Here is an 18,216-nt window from a genome sequence, read left to right as displayed (position 1 = left end):
GTGAGATGTTTAAATTCCTTTCTCATTTCCTTTTATGTATATTCTATAGCTATTTTCTTTGTGGTTACCATGGGGATTACATTTAACATTCTAAAGTTATACCAACTTAACTTTATTAACATACAAACACTGTTCCTTTACAGCTCTGTCCCCACCGTTTTTGGTTGTTGATGTTACAGAATTACATCTTTATACATTGTATGCTCCCAAACATAAACTGATAATTATTTTAAATGCATTAGTCCTTTATATTATGTAGAAAACAAGATTTGGAGTTACAAACCAAAGTTACAGTAATATTAGCTTTTACACTAATAATTTTTTCTTTAAATTTGTTAATTTCTTAAACCGTGTAGAAAATGAAAAGTGCAGTAACAAATCATTGTTACGTTAATACTAGCTTTTATAATTTCCCATCTGTTACTTTTATTGAGATATTCATTTCTCCATGCAGCTTCAAGTTACCATGTAGTGTCCTTTCATTTCACCTTGCAGGACTCCCTTGAGCATTTATTGCAGGGCAGGTCTAATGGTGAAGAACTCCCTCAGCTTTTGTTTATCTGGGAATGTCTTAATGTCTTCTTCATTTTTAAAGACAGTTTTTCAGGGTATAGGATTCTTGGTTGACAGTTCTTTCTTTTAGCACTTTGAATATATCAGCCCACTGTCTTCTGTCCTGTAAAGCTTCTGATGAGAAATCTGATAATCTTATTGAGGGTCCGTTGTATGTGATGATTTGCTTCTTTCTACATGCTTTCAAGATTCTTTGTCTTTATTTTTTGATAGATTGATTATAATGTGTCTTGGTGTAGGTCTCTTTGAGTTCATCTTACTTGGAGATTACTGGCCATCTTGGATGTTTATACTCATGTCTTTCATCAAGTTTGGGAAGTTTTCAGCCATTATTTCTTCAACTATTCTCTCTGCCCCTTCTCTCTCTTTTCTGGGAATCCCATGATGCATATTATGTTGGTCCACTTGGTGGTGTCCCACAGGTCCCTTAGGCTCTGTTCACCTTCCTTCAATCTTGTTTCTTTCTGTTCTACAGACTTGAAAATTTCTGTTGCCCTATCTTCAAGTTTGCTAATTCTTTCTTCTGCCTGCTCAAATCTGTTTTTGAGTGCCCCTAGTGAATTTTTAAACTTGTTATTGTTCTTTTCAGCTCCAGAATTTCTTTTTGGTTTCTTTTTAGGTTTTCTATATTTTTATTAATATTTCCATTTTGTTCACTGTTTATTTTCTTGGCTTTCTCCACATCATCCTTTAATTCTTTGAGTATCTTTAAGACAGTTGTTTTAACATCTCTGTCTAGTAGATTTGCCATCAGGTCTTTTTCAGGGACAATTATGTTGATTTATTTTTTCTTTTGAATGAGCCACACTTTCCTGTTTCTATGCCTTGTGATTTTTGCTGTTGTCATTGTTGTCGAATACTAGACATTTGAATCTAATGATGTAGTAACTCTGGAAATCAGATTCTCCCCTTTCCCCAGGGTCTGCTCTTTGTTATTGTTTTATTTTTATAATCTGTCTCTGAGACAGGGATTGGTCTGAGGTGTAAACTTAAGTTTTTTCTCAAGTCTTTTCTGAGCCTTGTCCTGGGCATGTGCAGTCACTTTCTAATTTTCCCCATATATTAGTTGTTTTTGAATGTCCTCATGTCTGGCTCCTAAAGTGAAAAATGAATGGGGGATGGAAATCACTTCATCCAGAAGGAGAGGGGCTTGTGACACTTGGGGGAGGAGTAACAACAGTGGCTGCCGCCTCTGTGATCAGAAGCAGGAATCAGCGAACAGAGCACAGGTGTCTGCCATTTGGAGCACAGGGTTCTTTTTGTCCACCCTGGATCCTGCACACTGTGTGCAAGATACTCCAGCGACATGCGTGCAGGTGCCTTTCACAGGCTGGGGTTGGGGGATAGGTAGCTGCTCCTGTTGACCAAAAATTAACTTTGGAAATTGACCAAAATTAGCTTCAATTTACTCTCCAACTTTTCCCTTGGACACTAGTGCCCAGGGTACCAAACTAGTTACATCAGACATATTCTGCCTAGGTAATTGTTGTCTAGGTGGGGAGACAGAGCCTGGTGCTGCCTACTTGACCATCTTCCCACAATCCTTCCCCAATATGTACATTTTTTATTATACCACAGGGCCTATCTCATAGTGTCATTATGAGGATTAAACAGGTTATAAGTATAATACAAGTATCCCAGTGTCTGACATAAAGTAAGTGCTCAGCAAGTATGAGCTACTAATTATATTAGGGGAAATTAAGGTGTAACTGCTAAGGAATTTGGCTTTTACTCCATAGGCAGTGGTCACACATGAACAGGGAGCTATAATCAGAGCTGTACTTAAGGAAAATTAATGGGCAGTACGTGAAGATGAATAGTTAGGAGAGAAACTCTTCTATTAAGCACCTACTTATGTGTGCATATGCTTGAAACATTTGTACACATTTTCTCATTTAATCCTCATGAGGGAGCATATTAAATACATTTTATAAACGAAGAATCTGAGAAGTGATTCCTAACATTCTGAGATTTAAACCTAGGTCTGTCTGACTGGAAGAAATAAGTATTATGTATCGGAATAAGTATTATCAAAACAAAATAACAGGTGTTGGCAAGGACATGGAGAAATTGAAATGCTTGTGCTTTGCTGGTGGAATATAAAATGGTGTACCACTGTGGAAGACAGTTTGGTAGCTACTCAAAAAGTTTAGCTTAGAATTGCCATTTGATCCAGCAAGTCCACTTCTAGGTATACACCCAAAAGAATTGAAAGCAGGAGCTCAAAGAGATACTTGCAAGTCAATGTTCACAGGGCCATTATTCACAATAGCCAGAAGGCGGAAACAACTAGATGTCTATCAATACATGAGTGGATAAACAAGATGTAACATATACATACAATGGACTATTATTTAGCCTTGAAAAGGAATGCAGTTCTGATACATACTACAGCATAGATGAACCTTGAGGGCTTTATGCTAAGTGAAACAAGCCAGACACAAAAGGACAAACACTGTGTGATTCCACTCATATGAAGTATGTAGAGCAATTCATAGAGATGGAAAATATAACAAAGTATAATAGAGGTTAAAGAGGCTGGGGACAGGGAGGGATGAGGACTTTTGGGTACAGAGTTTCTGTTTGCGATGATGAAAAATGGGTGGTGGTGATGGTTGTACAACATTGTGAATGAACTTAATGCCAGTGAATTGTACACTTAAATATGGTTAAAATGGTAAACGTTATATTGTATATATTTTACCGCAATAAAAAAGAATATACAAGCCCCAACGTAATAATAATAGAATATAGCGTTTTCTGAAGCTCCAGATGATTTTTAAAAAATTCTAACTTGCACTTTGCCTTGAATATGTCTGCATTTAAGAGATAGTCCCCTTCCCACCTTCTAGTACTCTAAGACTGAAAGAAGAAACCTACTCCAATAATAGAAGTACTGAGTTACTGCAACACAACTCAAATATATACTTAGAACACAAGGACAGCGCTTACTACCTGTTGTTTTGATCTTTTGATTAATAAAGGAAATGGAGGATTGGCATCAAAAAGGGTAATTTTTACAGTTTTTACAAAGGTGTATACCTGTGTGGCCACCACACTTCATGTTATACTTTGCATATCTGCTTTTCAGATTCATCCACGTTGTTATATGTTACTTATTGCTTATGTGTTACTTATTCCCGTGTATGGAAATTCTGCAGTTTGTTTATTTGTTCCCTGGTTGATAAGATATTTGGGTTATCTCCAGTTTGGCTATTATGACTAAAACTGCTATGAACATTTTTAATACAGTTTTTGAGTGGACATATATTTTCATTTATCTTGGGTAAATACCAAGGAGTGGGGCTTTCAAGGTTATATATTAAGTATGTGTTTAACTTTATAAGACACCGACAAACTATTTTCTAAAGTGGTTGTACTGTTTTAAATTCCCACCAGCAATGTAGGAGAGCTCCGGTTGCTCTATAGCCTGTGCAGTATTTGGTATTACTGACAGTCTTAAATTTTGGCCATTCTCTTGGGTGTGTAGTGGTAGCACATTGTGGCTTTACTTTGCCTCCCCTAATGCCTGATGATGTGGATCATCTTTCCATGTGCTCACTTCCCATTCGTATGTCTTCTTTGGTAAAGTATCTGTTCAAATCTTTTGTCCCATAAAAAAAAATTGGGCTGTCTTATTAATATATATGCATATATTTTGACAGTTTTGTTGAGATATAATTTACATACCATAAAGCAACCCATTTAAAGTGTATAATTTTATGGTTTTTGTATATTCACAGAGTTATGCAAATATCACCACAATCTAATTTGGAACTTTCGACTGTCCCCAAAAGAAACCCATACCCGTTAGCAGTCAGTATCCATTCTCTCCCCATCCCCAGCCCTAATCTACTTCCTGTCTCTTTAGATTTGCCCTATTTTGGATATTTCATATGATGGAATAACAGAATATTTTATCTTTTGTGACTAGCTTCTTTCACTTAGTGTAAGGTCCTCAAGGTCCATCCATGTTGTAGCATGCATCAGTACTTCATTCCTTTTTACTATGAAATAATATTCTGTTGTATGGATATACCACATTTATCTATTCATTAGTTGATTGACATTAGGACTGTTTCCACTTTCTAGCTATTGTAAGTAATGCTGCTATGAACATTGTGTACAGGTTTTTGTGTAGACACGTTTTCATTTCTCGGGTATATAGATATACGTGTGCAAATATTTTCTCCCTCTTGAAGAAGTCTGTGTCTTCCCTCTTGATTTTCTTGACAGTATCTTTTGGAGAGCAAAATTTTAAAGTTTTCATAAATTTTAATTCATCAATTCTTTTCCTCTATGACTCATTCATCCTTTTTGTATCTTATCTAGGAAATCTTTGCCTAATCGAAGGTCACAAAGAATTTATGTTTTCTTCCAAAAGATTTATACTTTTAGCTCTTATGTTTAAGTATGCAATCTATTTTGAAACAATTTCTATGTCTGGTGTGACATAAGGATCGAGTTCATTTTCCTGCATATGGATATCTATCAGCAGTACATTTTAAAAGATGATCAATTAACCATTGGATTATCTTGGCACCTTTGGCAAAAACCAATTGACTATGAATATGTGGATCTCCTCCTAACTCTTAATTCTGTATTCTTGATCTATATGTCCATTCTTATACAACCCTGTATTGTCCATTCAGTACAACCCTGTATTGACTACTGTAGCTTTATAGTATCACTAGAAATCAGGTAGTCTAAGTCCTCCAACTTTATTCTTCTTTTCCAAAATTCTTTTGCTTACTTGAAGTCTTTTGCATTTCCATATAAATGTTGAATAAGACTGTCAGTTTCTACAAGTATGTGGCTGCAGTTTTCACTGGAATTGTGTTGAATTAATAGATAAATTTGGGGAGGATAGGGACTTCCCTGGTGGCACAGTGGTTAAGAATCCACCTGCCAATGCAGGGGACACAGGTTTGATCCCTGGTCCGGGAAGATCCCACATGCCGCGGAGCAGCTAAGCCCGTGAGCCACAACTACTGAGCCCGTGTGCCACAACTACTGAAACCCACGTGCCTAGAGCCCTTGCTCCACAACAAGAGAAGCCACAACAATGAGAAGCCCATGCACTGCAACAAAGAGTAGCCCCCGCTCGTCGCAACTAGAGAAAGCCCACACACAGCAACGAAGACCCAACAGGCAAAAATAAATAAAATAAATAAATTTTTAAAAAAGTAAAAAAAATAGATAAATTTGGGGAGGACTGACACAGCAATGACATTGAATCTTCTGATCAATAAACATGGAATATCTTTTCATTTTCATTGCACCTTTAATTTCTTTCAGCTGTGTTTTGTATTTTTCAGTGCCTGGGTTTTGCCCGTAGTTTGCTAAATTATCCCTAAATATTTCATACATTAAAAAATTAAATTTCCATTTTACCCTTACTATAAGAATATGATGGATTTTTGCATAATGACCTTATATCCTGTAACCTTGCTCTCACCTTTTCTAGTTGCTTTTTTGTAAATTCCTTTTTTTCGACATAGACAACCAACCTGTCTGCAAATAAAAAGTTTTACTTTTTTTTCCCCGATCTGTATGCCTTTCATTTTTCTTGTCATGTTGCACCTCGTGGGACCTCCAGTACAATGCTTAATAAAAGGGTGAGAGCAGATATTATTGCCTTGTTCATAATTTTAGGAGGAAAGCATTTAATTTTTCAAAGTTATTAACTATGGGGTTTTTTTGCAGGTGCCCTCTGTCAGGTTGAGGAAACCCCCTCCTATTCCTAGATTGCCAAGAACTTGTATGACTTGGTGTAGAATTTAGTCAGATGCTTCTTGTACACCTATTAAGATGATATAGTTTTTCTTTTTGCTCTGTAAATATGATGTAAATATGTAAAAACTGTGTAAAATTTTGGTTTACAAGGTGGTTTTTGAATGCAAAAACAACCTTGCAGTCCTGGGATAAATTCCACTTGGTTGTAATGTACTTTCCTTTTGATAAACTATTCAAAATGATTTCCTAATATCTTGTCAAGGATTTTTTTTTTTTTTTGCGGTACGCGGGCCTCTCACTGTTGCGGCTTCTCCCGTTGTGGAGCACAGGCTCCGGACGCGCAGGCTCAGTGGCCATGGCTCACGGGCCTAGCCGCTCCGCGGCATGTGGGATCCTCCTGGACCGGGGCGCGAACCCGTGTCCCCTGCATCGGCAGGCAGACTCTCAACCACTGCGCCACCAGGGAAGCCCCATTGTCAAGGATTTTTGCATCTGCATCCAGGGAGCTATTAGTGTGTAGTTTTCGTTTCTTGTAATATCATTGTTTGGTTTTCCTATCAGGTTAATGCTGCTGCTTCACAGACTAAGGCGGGAAGTGTTTTCCTTTTATTTTCTGGATGAGTTTGTGTAGAATTGGTACAATAACTTCTGTAAATTTTTGGTAGAATTCACTGGTGAAGCCATCTGGGCTTGGAGTCTTCTTTGTGGGAAGATTTTTAACTAGAAATTTCTTTGTGATTGGACTGATCAGGTCATCTATTTCTCCTTTAGTGAGTTTTGGTATTTTGGACGTGACATTTTCATCAAAGTTGTCAAATTCATTGGCATAAAGTTCATAATACTTCCTTTTCATCCTTTTACCCTGTAGAATCTGCAAGAAGATCTTCTCTCTCGTTCTTGGTGATTTGTCTCCTTTCTTTTATTCTTTGATCTGTCTGGCTAGAGGTTTATCAATTGTATTAATTTTTTCAAAGAATCAGATTCTGATATCATTGATTTACTCAATTGTTTTTGTGTTTTCTATGCCATTGTCTCCTTTTATTATTGCCTCCTTTCTGCTTGGTTTGGGTTTAATTTTATTCTTTTCCTAATTTCTTAAGGTGGAAGCTTAGATGACTGCACCTTCTATTTTCTAATAAAAGTTTAATGTTATAAATTTTCTTACATGCACTGCTTTACTGCACACGGCAACTTCTGATGTTGCATTTTCATTTTTACTTAGTTCTTCATAATTTATAACAGTCATATTTTACCTAGAAATGTGTTGTCTAATTTCCAGTAGTTTTGCGGAGGGGGGTGGATTTTCCAGATGTATCTGTTACTGATTTCTAGTTTAATTATTTTGTAGTCAGAGTAAAACCACTTTGTTTGCAATTCTTTTGAATTTGAGGGTTGTTTTATGGCCCATAAGATGGTTTCTCTTCATGAATGTCCCATGTGTTTTTGGGAAAAAATGTGTATTGAGTGGAATGTATTTGTTCACTAGAACAGAGGAATTTATGCTTTTTTTTAGGTTCAGAAGACAAAGACCATATTGTGGTTGTTCTAATTGATCTTAAGAGATCTGTTCTGAGTTTGCATTTACACGTTTTCAAGGCTAATTTTAAGTTTGCACACAGATTTGAAAAACCCTTGCCCTTGCTTTTCTTTTTCATCATGGTATAAAATGTATATTGGCCTTGCTGACATTTTCTACTCATGTTACTTAAGGCCAGGATTGAGTTTAAATGTAGATGGTGTAAGCTACTCTTAAGTGAGATGTGAGGCAGGCTAGTTGAGGGCACGGCTCTTAGAGTCGGGTGGACCCATGTTCCAGTCTTTATTCTGCTACTTAATATGTCTGTGTTCATGGGCACATGGTCTTTCAATCTTGCAAGGCTTTTGTGAAATCAGCTTTGACAACAGCAGTGAAGCACCTGTGTGCATGGTACAAGTCAAGGACAAATGACACTCTTGCTGTTATGGGGCTTGGGGGAGTAATGGGAAGCATTCACGCAGTTTCATTTTCAGAACCTGTCTGATGAACCTGGATCCCTTTCTTAGCCGTTTACCCGTATGTATCGAGAACTCTGCCTTCTTTGAGCTGCTCCTTAGTGATTATAGCACCAATGTCTCCTAAGAAGGGTTATTTACTCTTATTTTCTAACCCTATACAATGCATTTGTTTATTGGGTAGCTCTTCTCAGTGACGGGAGAAATGAGGCACCATGCTGACAGCGATCACCTAGGAACATGAGGCCATAAGAAGGGGAGGGTTGTCCCATCAGTTCCTACCAGAGGCCTTGAATGCCTGTGTCGTGTACCATTGGGTTAAGCACCAGAAAGACGACACCCAGAAATAAGCTCGCAAATCAGAGGAGGAAGGCGATGGGAAAGGCGTAGTTTACAATTTGTCTGCTATGTCTGGTGTTCCGTAGGGCCTGAGTAAAAAATTATTAAATTGCTGAAATCACTGAACATACATATAGAAGCAAAAGAGTAGTAAAGAAAGACACAGCTGAGCCCTGTTAACGTGCAAATTATATTCTCCTTCGACCAATGTGGCCGCATGCACTTGGGCCGGGCACTCTGCCGGGCGGGTGACCCAGCGGCCGACACGGCCCGTCCTGGTGGGCGGCGTGCGAGCCACAGCATAAGGGCTGAGATGACGAGGCAGGTACAGGGGCTGTGGGAGCCCAGAGGAAAGGCACCTAACGCAGGCTTCCCGAAGGGTGAGAGGCCACGGGGTCAGGAGTGAGGGGCGAAGGGGTTCGGGAAGAGGAAGCAAGCTCCGGGGAGGCCGTTCGTTAGTGTCACCTCTGACCTTCCCAGAAACACCCAGCCGCAGGAAAATCCACGATTTAGGGGGGAACGTCTACACCATTCAGTCTCCCCAGACCCAGCCCAAGACAAACCAAGTGCAGGATGGCGGTATCATACCCCCATGTGTGTTACAGTGTTTTCCAAAGAAAACCTTGATAATGATTAAAAGAATGACAGCAAGTAAGTCAGGCTTGTTGATGCATTTTATTGTGAGATGGGGGAGTCTGGTAAAAAACTAGAAAATGACCATGGTGTAACAAGGAACTTAAAAATGAAGAGTCAGGTTTGTAACTTACATACATGAATACAGGAACAAATTGGCACAAAATGTTAAACGTTGTTCCCAACACTGTTTATATAAGGTTGCCCTAGCTTGGCTTGTAAGGAAGCGAGACTTCATGGTTAGACTAATCTCTTAATAAAACCGCAGAGCATCATGCCGTTAGTCACACAGTGAATTTCAGAATTTAATAGTTTTATATTAAAAACTGGGTAAAGGTAAAATGACTTGATTGTAGTTGTAAAACTAATACATTCCCATTTAAATTCTGTTCTACAGTCCAAGGCAAGTATAAATGTTAACATAACACTGTTAAATCAAATCTCAATGCAAGAGAACCAATTGCATCTCTACTTTAAATCTTATCAACTTTCCAAATTTTCATACTAAAATATATTATTGTATTAATACAAACTACAGTATTATACACTACACTGTGTAATAAATAAAGAAATATAAAAATAAGACACATAAATATAAAAGTTTTCTAAAACTAAAAGTACATATGTCAGTTAAGAAGGGTATTAATACTGCCAGGTTTGAAGACATACAGTACAAAAATGTTGCACAGATCTATAAACTAAAAGAAATAAAATAATACTGATAGGTAAGAATCAGCTAATGTTGTTAATAAACTGGGTCCATAATAACTAACATTTGGAAACAATTATGAGCCAAATAACAGTGGCAGGTCCATGTTTGAAATGCAAGTACATGGATAAAGCAGATTAGAAAATTTCCGTTTCATTTCTGTAGAGAAATTCTGAAAGTCAATTAACGCAAAATGAATACGGAGGAATTATTAAAGGGTGAAATGTCCCAGTGTTTGGCTTCTCTGACAGAGTCAGTGGTTCTGAGTTTTATTTTAGAATTTCGATACAAGAAACAGATCAACAAATGCTAGTTATTGTAGGCCACGCATGAACGGAGGCTGGTCAGAGCCTTGAAAATACTGATAAATGGCACTTATAGCACACAGGTCTTGCTTAAGGCCAAAGGAGATACAAAGCTTCATATCACATCCTTCATATTTGTTTACCACGTACTCAAACACAATCACAAACACCGATCTGACGACTCTGCTGTCCTCACCAGTATCAACACTGTTAGTCCCTGCAATCAGAGCTCAACGGCAATCTTTTCAACTCCATTTAAACCACATGAGTAAGAAACTTCAGCTCTTCTATCGGCTGCTTTCTTAAGGCTAACGATACACTTTAAATGAGAATACGCTCTACTATGACAGCTAAATATTAGAAGTTACTACCTTCTAGACTGAATTTAGAAATGGTAGTTAGCACGGTCTGGAACTGCATTATACTTCTCCGTGAAGGGAATTTTGTAGTGCAGAAGTTCTCACATTTTAAAAAACATAATAAAATACTGAAGCGGATTTAGCATATGTTTACCAATAAAAAATTATAAAATTTCTCCCAATTGTACAGCTTAAGAATAAACCAACGTAAGAGTGATAATTAATACTGATAAAATGAAACAATGCCAGATGCTTATCTAAGTAATCAATCAGTTTCCTTTAACCTGTTGCATCTTTGCTTTCTGAGTCATTAAGTTTTCTAATCTGCTTCATGTTACAAACTTGTTCCTAACTTTGAAAAATGCATGAAAAATTACTAGGTCTGAGGTTCAGGCACACCCGGATTTTTTTTTGTGTGTGGTTTTTTTTTTTTTTTTTGGTATTTTGTATTTTTTTAAATTTTTACTTTACACAGTAGTGAACAGAAATCACAGTATACAGGTTACTGTGTTTCCGTGAAAAGCATGTATAACATAGAACAAACTTCATTACCAATTAGAATTTTCTTTCTTTCTAGAAAAACGATCAGGCTTCATTTGTTTTCTCTTCAGACACCTGCTCAGCGCCCTGGCTGACTTTGTGTTCTAAACTGTGGGCTGGGCTTCCAGCTCCTGCGCCCTCCCTCGCACCTTCGGAGTTGGCTCGCCCCTCCCCCTCGCGCCCCTCCCCCTCGCGCCCCTCCCCCTCGCGCCCCTCCCCCCCCTGCGGTCCTCCACTTTCCTTTTCCTCCTGCAGGTCTTCCATCTCCCTCTCCTCCTCCTCCTCCTCCTTGTCACTGTCCTCGTCCTCCTCCCGCGTGGAGCTCTCCCTCTCGTCAGAGTCGCCCTGCGAGGGGGAGGCGCGGGCCCCCGCGTGGTGCGCGGGCGGGCCCCCTGGGCCCGCGGCCCCCGGCTCGGGCCCCTCGGCCTCCCTCTTGCAGTAGGAGTAGCGGTGGTTCATGTGCTGGGAATAGGAGCCCGAGTGGGAGAAGCGCTTCCCGCACTTGTCGCACTGGTAGGGCTTCTCCCCGGAATGCAAGCGTGTGTGCTCGATCAGGTGGTGCTTGTGTTTAAACGCCTTTTTGCAGATGCCGCACTCGTGAGGTCTTTTACCTGAAAATAAGGGCACAGCTATGAAATAAGATGGCACGAAGCCGACGGGCTTCGGGGCACTTCAGGCTGGAAATGGTTATAAATTTGTTTTTCCAAAACTGCCAGGTTCACGAGCGTACATACCTGTGTGTTCGTATTTATGTCTCAACAACGAGCTACTCTTCTGGAATATCTTATCACACAAATCACAAGCATACATCCCATTTTCTGTCTTTCGCATTTTCTTTTTGGGTGGCGTGGAATCAGAGTCATTCTGATCCTCTACATTTGATACTCCTTCTGAGCTAGTGTCTTGCCTTTCATCCTAGAGGAGACAAAGAAGTAGGAAAATTTCCTTTAAAATTACAAGATAAACAAGAGACATGAATAAAAGCACAGATTAAAGAACTACTGTGATTTACACTTTCCACAACTTGACCAAAGCAGGCTCCAAGGGGAGGGCCAGGTGACAGGTGGGGCTGACACAGACAAAAGGGAGGGGCGCTACAGCCACAACCGCAGCAAACCCAGGGCCAGCTGGCGCCGAGAAGAAAGGACACCAAAAATAAGTAATACAAAATGCAGTACTAACACAGTCCACCTAGTTCCATATGAATCGTTAATTTATGAGAAATTGGCAGAAAGTTTTAACTTACGAGTTTGCTAAACAATCACAGATTTGTGACTGCATCACTTACCTTCACTTTTTCATTCTGGGTTTCACTAAGCAAAAATTAAGATTCTGTTTTTTAAAAAAGTGGTCTTCAAACTGTATCTTCCAGAACCTTAGAGTTTTGTGAACTAAACTCCACTGTCTCCCTATCACTTTTCTAAGGAGCAAGATGGAAACAATGTAGGAGGGTCTACATTTCTAAACAAGAACACTTGCTAAACAACGAATCTTCAGAGTTTCGGGTTAGGGATAGGGTTGGGAAGGAAACCTGGGCCTCCTGCCAGTAGAATAATTCTTCAGGGAGCCTGTAGTGGGATTGGGCCCCTAAGATCCTGTGTCTTTTCTGAAGTTTTCCATTCTAAACTCACAAATTTTCTACAAGTTCAAAGGTTTTCCACGTTTCTCACGGCTTTGTGAGGCGGGAGAAGTGCCGACAGTTTTCTGGCATTTGCGAGCTGCTAATGGTGCTAAAGGGACTCGATTTTCAACGTTATTTGATCTAGTTGGATGATTAACTGAAATGTTTGTGGCTCCCTGTTTATTATTCAAAGGCATGAAGAGTGTTTTATATACCCAAAATTTAGACTTAGTGAGAAATTTAGCCGTGTGAAAACTTTTTCAAGAGTTACCACAATTACGGGAAGCCCATTGGTAGCAATAGTTAAAGACCAAAAGCAGCAAAACACACTTGAACAGGATACTGTAATTATTTTAGCTGCACCTACTTAGAGCAAATATTTGGAAAAAAAGATTGAATCAAATGAATACTAGAGATAAATTTAATCAGAAATTGATGTAAAAAAATGGAGAGACATCAAGGTCAGTGACAGAGAAAAAGCCCGGACAGTGAGACACACAGCAATCACACACATTGGTTCTATCAAAACCGTCATGGATTTGGGGGGAGTTAAAGAGGAAACTGCAAACATAGATTCACAAGAATATTCCCTCATGTATCATTATGATTGAACACTATGTAGTTTACAGCTTATAAAGTCATTAGTAAATTCACTAGATGAATTCTTTATATACTTAATTTTTGTTTGTTTACAGTTTTTTTTTATAAACAGAGGTGTTAACACATAAAAAGTGATAGCTAAGTTTGCCTGGTGTGAAATGTCTGTGAACAAGTTCTCATTTACGAATGATCATAATCGACACAGAACGTTAACGAATTTTGGGATCTGACTAGAAAACAGAAGTCTGATTAGTAAGCATTCCAGGTTTACTTTCCTCTTCTGTCTCTAGTTTCAAACAGTCAATATTTAGCTGAGACTCATCGACCCTTTTCTCAGCAGAATAACAAAACTGCCGTTGAAAAGTACTAAGGCACACATTCATCTATTTCCTTTCAGAAATGACAGCTTAACAAGCTGCTTGGCTCTCTTGGGACTGATTTTTATTAGAAAAATTCACTAAAAAAAGTCAAACGAGCAATTGACCAGTAGAGGCCGAGGGTGCGGGCATTCTTTACCTGATTTCCGTTGGGCTGGGCCGCCCTCAGGGCTGCTTCCTGGGCCGCCGGGCTGACTGCAGTCGAGTACGTGTAGGCGACCTGGGGGATCAGCAGGGTCTGCTTGTTGGCCGCCAGCGCTCGCAAGCACGGAACGCTGTTCTGGTCGGCGATGGCCACGATCGTGGGTAACTGGGCAGTGACTGTAGGTATAGCAATATTTATGGGGTTGGCACTTGGTGGGATTACATTTACAACTGGTTCTGAGTCTGTGACACAACTGTCCTTTTGTGGCTCCTTTTTTGCACAAGACAAGTTCAAGGGTTCTTCCTGGACAGAATAAACACTGTTCTGGTAAACACTAGTGATAGTTGACCTTTCCAATAACTCTCCCTGTTGCTTTGGTAGTGAAAGATCAAGAGGTTCGACTTGTGGCTCTTCCTGTGCCCCTTCTGACGGGTACGAGTAACCCTGTGCGTTTCCGGAGGAGGAGAGGTTGAGGGGGGATGGGGATGATGCACTGCTTCTGGAACCATTGACCGCGGAGCCCACTGGTAGGACGGGGGAGCTAGTTATCTTCAGAGGACTCTGGAGATTCCTTGTGCCGTCCTGGGATTCATCTGCGTTTGTGGGCTGAGGCTGATCATCGTTCTTAGCTGGGATGTTGGCTTTGCCTGGCTCGGGAGAAGATGCTTCAGAAGACTGCAATGAAGTCTGTCCTGTCTGCATCTTTTCAAACCACTTTTTCACTACATCCGGCGGTAGGTTCACTGAGTCAGCAATTTTTGAGAGCTCTTCTGCACTTGGCTGTGCATTCAAAGCATAATATGCTTTCAGAAGAGACAGGAGGTTCTTTAAAGGTGGCTGGCTGGGAGACAGACTGCCGTCTCCGGACCCCGAGGGAGCAGAGGCCTCGGGCTTGGCACCTTCTGGGGTGGGGGGCAGACGGGGCTGGGCGGGCTGCTTCAGGTCATAGTGCTTTAGCTCCGGAAGTGCGCTGATGTCCCCTGGACAGTCGTCACACAGGAGGCAAGTGCTGTCATTCCCTCCTTCAAAGCTTTTGTCCTTCTCAGATTTAACAGTAAGATCTTCTGGTAACTTTTCACTTTTGCAACTGTTGGTGGGGACTGGATTTTCTTTTTTTAAATTCTGAGGAACAACTTGAAGTTGGCTAGGTTGTTCAAGACTGTAGTTAATGATGATTTTGGTTGTTCCATCTTGATCAACCAGAGGAAGACTGATGGCTGAAATAACAGAATGGCCACCTTGCTGGATGGATGAAGCGCTGATTGTTTCTTGTTCTTTGGATGCAAGATTGGCTTGATTATTCTCCAAAACTTGCCTGATTACATTACCATCTACTGCCACTTTAAGTACATTCTGAATATCACTTAAATTGATACTGATGGGGGACACCAACCCCACCGTTGGCAGAACAACGGCTTGCACCACACCCTGAGGAGTACTGGTTGCCTGTAAGGGGCCACCACCACTGAAAACCCCATTCTGTAAAGGGGTTGAACAGTTGATTCCTGAAGCAACCACTATGGGCTTGAACTCATAGTCCACAGGCTCAGTTTTGATTTGGTTTACGGAAAGTTGTTCTTGGAAGGGCTTATTCTCTATCTTCTGCCGTACCTGTGGTCGCGTGGGACTGCCTGGTGATGCCGAGAGAGATGGTGAGGGACACTGCGAGGTCTTGAGCCCTGTTCGTGGTCGCCCGTTCACAGGCATCAGGCTGATACATTTCTTACTGCTTATGTGTGAGCTATAGGAACCGGAATGGGAAAAACGTTTCTTGCAGTTTGGGCATTCATATGGCTTCTCTCCTAAACAACAACAAAAAGTTACATTCATAAATTTTTACGTATCCACGTTTTCCCTAAAACAAGCAGTATCAATTTAAAAAGGGGTTACCATGTATGTTTGTAATATAATTTTATTTAGAATCATCACTTTACGTTCAAAACCTACGTAAATGTCATAAACACCAGTAAAACGTGAGTCTGAACTACGTGCTAACCAATAAAAGAGTCTTCTCAGCATATGTGTCCAACATTTCTGCAAACTTTTAAACGTTCAAATCATTCTCAAATACCAAAAAATTATATCCTACTCTTTCAAGTAATGTTTTTCTTATCCTGTTTCACCAATTTATGTAATTTTTTCTATATTTTATTCTACTTAACCATCTGTAGGAGAAATTAATATTAGAGGAAAGAAAAGTAAATCTCCCGTAAGGCTTAACATGTATGAACATCTCGCCTTAACTGTATGAGTCATGAATATCTATCCTTCCCATATCCACAGGTTTCCACAGGTTTCCTTGAAAATATCTTTTTCAATGGGAAGAAAACTTTAAATACAAGGTATTGTTATAAGCCTTGGCTTATTAAACTGGGATGTATGTACTTCTGGATATATCAGGCAATGTTTTACTGGGTATGAAAAGCATCTTACAGTTTCAATTTTAGCGATAGTGGTTATGGTAATTTAAAACATGTAAATATTAAGACACAGATTAGACTATGTTGCACAAATTCAACGTTTCTGTGAAACGTTAGGAAAAAAAACAAAGAAGCTTCCTGCTTACAGAGGCCTCCTTTAAGTTGCTTCCTTAGACCTTCCAGGGTACAAGGCCAGTAGGGATACTTTGACAGAAAATTTTGAGAAGCACTGAGCTACATGAAATATTTACATACAACCTATTTCTTTTTTCCTTTTGCTTTAACTTATAGTTCATCGTTTATAATTTAAAGGTTACTGATGCCCATTTTCGGGGAGGTAGCAAACTCCAGGTGTTGTGGGCCGTTTACCTGCACCTGTTACAGTGCGGCTCAGCAGCTCACGGAGATGCTCTTTAAAAACCTTCTTTAGATGAATGAATGGCTAATTATGAAAATTATGAAATGTGACGATGCTGATTATCTACTCAGTAGCAAAATTAAAGCTCTTTATCTCCCCCCCTTTTTTTTTGATGTTTATAGCCACTTTATTTTTTTTTTAATTGATGTATAGTTGATTTGCAATGTTGTGTTAGTTTCTGGTATATTCAGCTTTATTCTTTTTTTGAATTTTTGAAATTTATTTTTTATACAGCAGGTTCTTATTAGGTATCTATTTTATACATACTAGTGTATACATGTCAATCCCAATCTCCCAGTTCATCCCACCCCCCCAACACATTCCCCCTTTCTTTTTAATAATTAAAAGGAAAGCAGCAAGAAAGTCAACATAAGCTCTGGTAGTAATGTAACTTCAGTGTTGTAAACTTTAAAACAAGTGCATTATATTTTCATAGAAATTTATATCTAAGAAATCAGAACTGGAAGGAATCTAATAAGCCCTCTATATAGCCTCCTTCTCAATGAAGAGTTCATTTTATATCATCCTTGACACTGGCTCATCTCTGCTTAACCTCCTTTATTAAAAGGAGTCTACTGCTGCTGGACAGCTCTGTGGAAGACAGTCTAGTCTGGCTCTGCTGAGGACCGTGGATCTGGGTTCAGATTCTGGCTCTGTCACAGGCTATTTTCTTAACCTTTTTAAGCCTCAGTGTTTTGGTGCATAAATAAATGTAGATACATCCTCACTGGACTGGTGTAGCAGTTATATGAGATTATATAGCAAAACTCAGTGTGCTCTCAAGAAATGTTAGTGATTCCTTCCAAAGGCAGTGAGACAGAGGCGCAGTACTAAGCCAAAGTCCGCTTGTTGGAACGCCTACTTCCCTGCACTAGTTTGCTTCTGATGCCACAGAATTGGGTTAACTTTTCTTCCACGAGCCATACTTCCAAACTGATGAAGAGCTGTCACGTGTATTCTTCAATTTCCCTTGTGTAGGTTGAACATATCCGGGTCTTTCACGCGTTCCTCGTGGGACATGGTTTTTAGAACCCTTACTCGCTTGTTAACTCACCTCTGGAGATTCTCCAGTTTAATCAATATCTTTGCAGTGGGATGCCTGAAATATGATTCATTACTCAAAATGCATCAGATAAAAATTTCCAGTGGGGGTAAAACAAGGGATACGTCCTAGTATCTCTTATTTTAACATTCTTAATTATTCGGTGGCATTTTTAGGTGAGCTACGCTTGTTCTCCTGCTCTCTAGGAAAATAAGCATATGTAATACAGGTTACTTCTGTCTTTACAAACAGGGAGGTAGAAGAGCACAGTGGGTACGGCAGTGGCTTTGGAGACAGGATGCCTGTGTCAGAGCCCCAGCTCTGCCATGTCCCAGCTGAGTGACTGTGGACAAAGCTAAGCTTGCTGAACCTCCATTTTCTCATCAGTAAAAAAAAAAAAAAAAAAG

General features: G+C 39.7%; 1 protein-coding gene across 6 annotated transcripts in view; it reads right to left on the bottom strand.

Annotated features, from left to right (window-relative positions):
- Positions 1 to 9,296: 9,296 nt before the first annotated feature.
- The window catches only part of ZEB1 (zinc finger E-box binding homeobox 1), a 194,629-nt gene continuing 185,709 nt past the window's right edge, over positions 9,297 to 18,216 (bottom strand). For all 6 annotated transcript variants that reach the window (XM_022580645.2, XM_089906352.1, XM_022580643.2 and 3 more), the window contains 3 exons: positions 13,924 to 15,731; positions 11,921 to 12,101; positions 9,297 to 11,797 (listed from right to left, as the gene is read on the bottom strand). In XM_022580645.2, coding sequence (XP_022436353.2) covers positions 11,232 to 11,797; positions 11,921 to 12,101; positions 13,924 to 15,731 — 2,555 coding nt within the window. In that variant the 3' untranslated portion in view covers positions 9,297 to 11,231. The remainder of the gene's footprint in view (positions 11,798 to 11,920; positions 12,102 to 13,923; positions 15,732 to 18,216) is intronic.

Source organism: Delphinapterus leucas, chromosome 2 (assembly GCF_059928025.1).
Source record: "Delphinapterus leucas isolate spDelLeu-1000000601 "Yukka" chromosome 2, BTC_Dleu_Yukka2, whole genome shotgun sequence".
In the NCBI taxonomy this organism is placed as follows: Eukaryota; Metazoa; Chordata; class Mammalia; order Artiodactyla; family Monodontidae; genus Delphinapterus; species Delphinapterus leucas.
The sequence above is the reverse complement of the archived record's forward strand: the minus strand, read 5'-3'. Positions and strand labels throughout refer to the sequence as shown.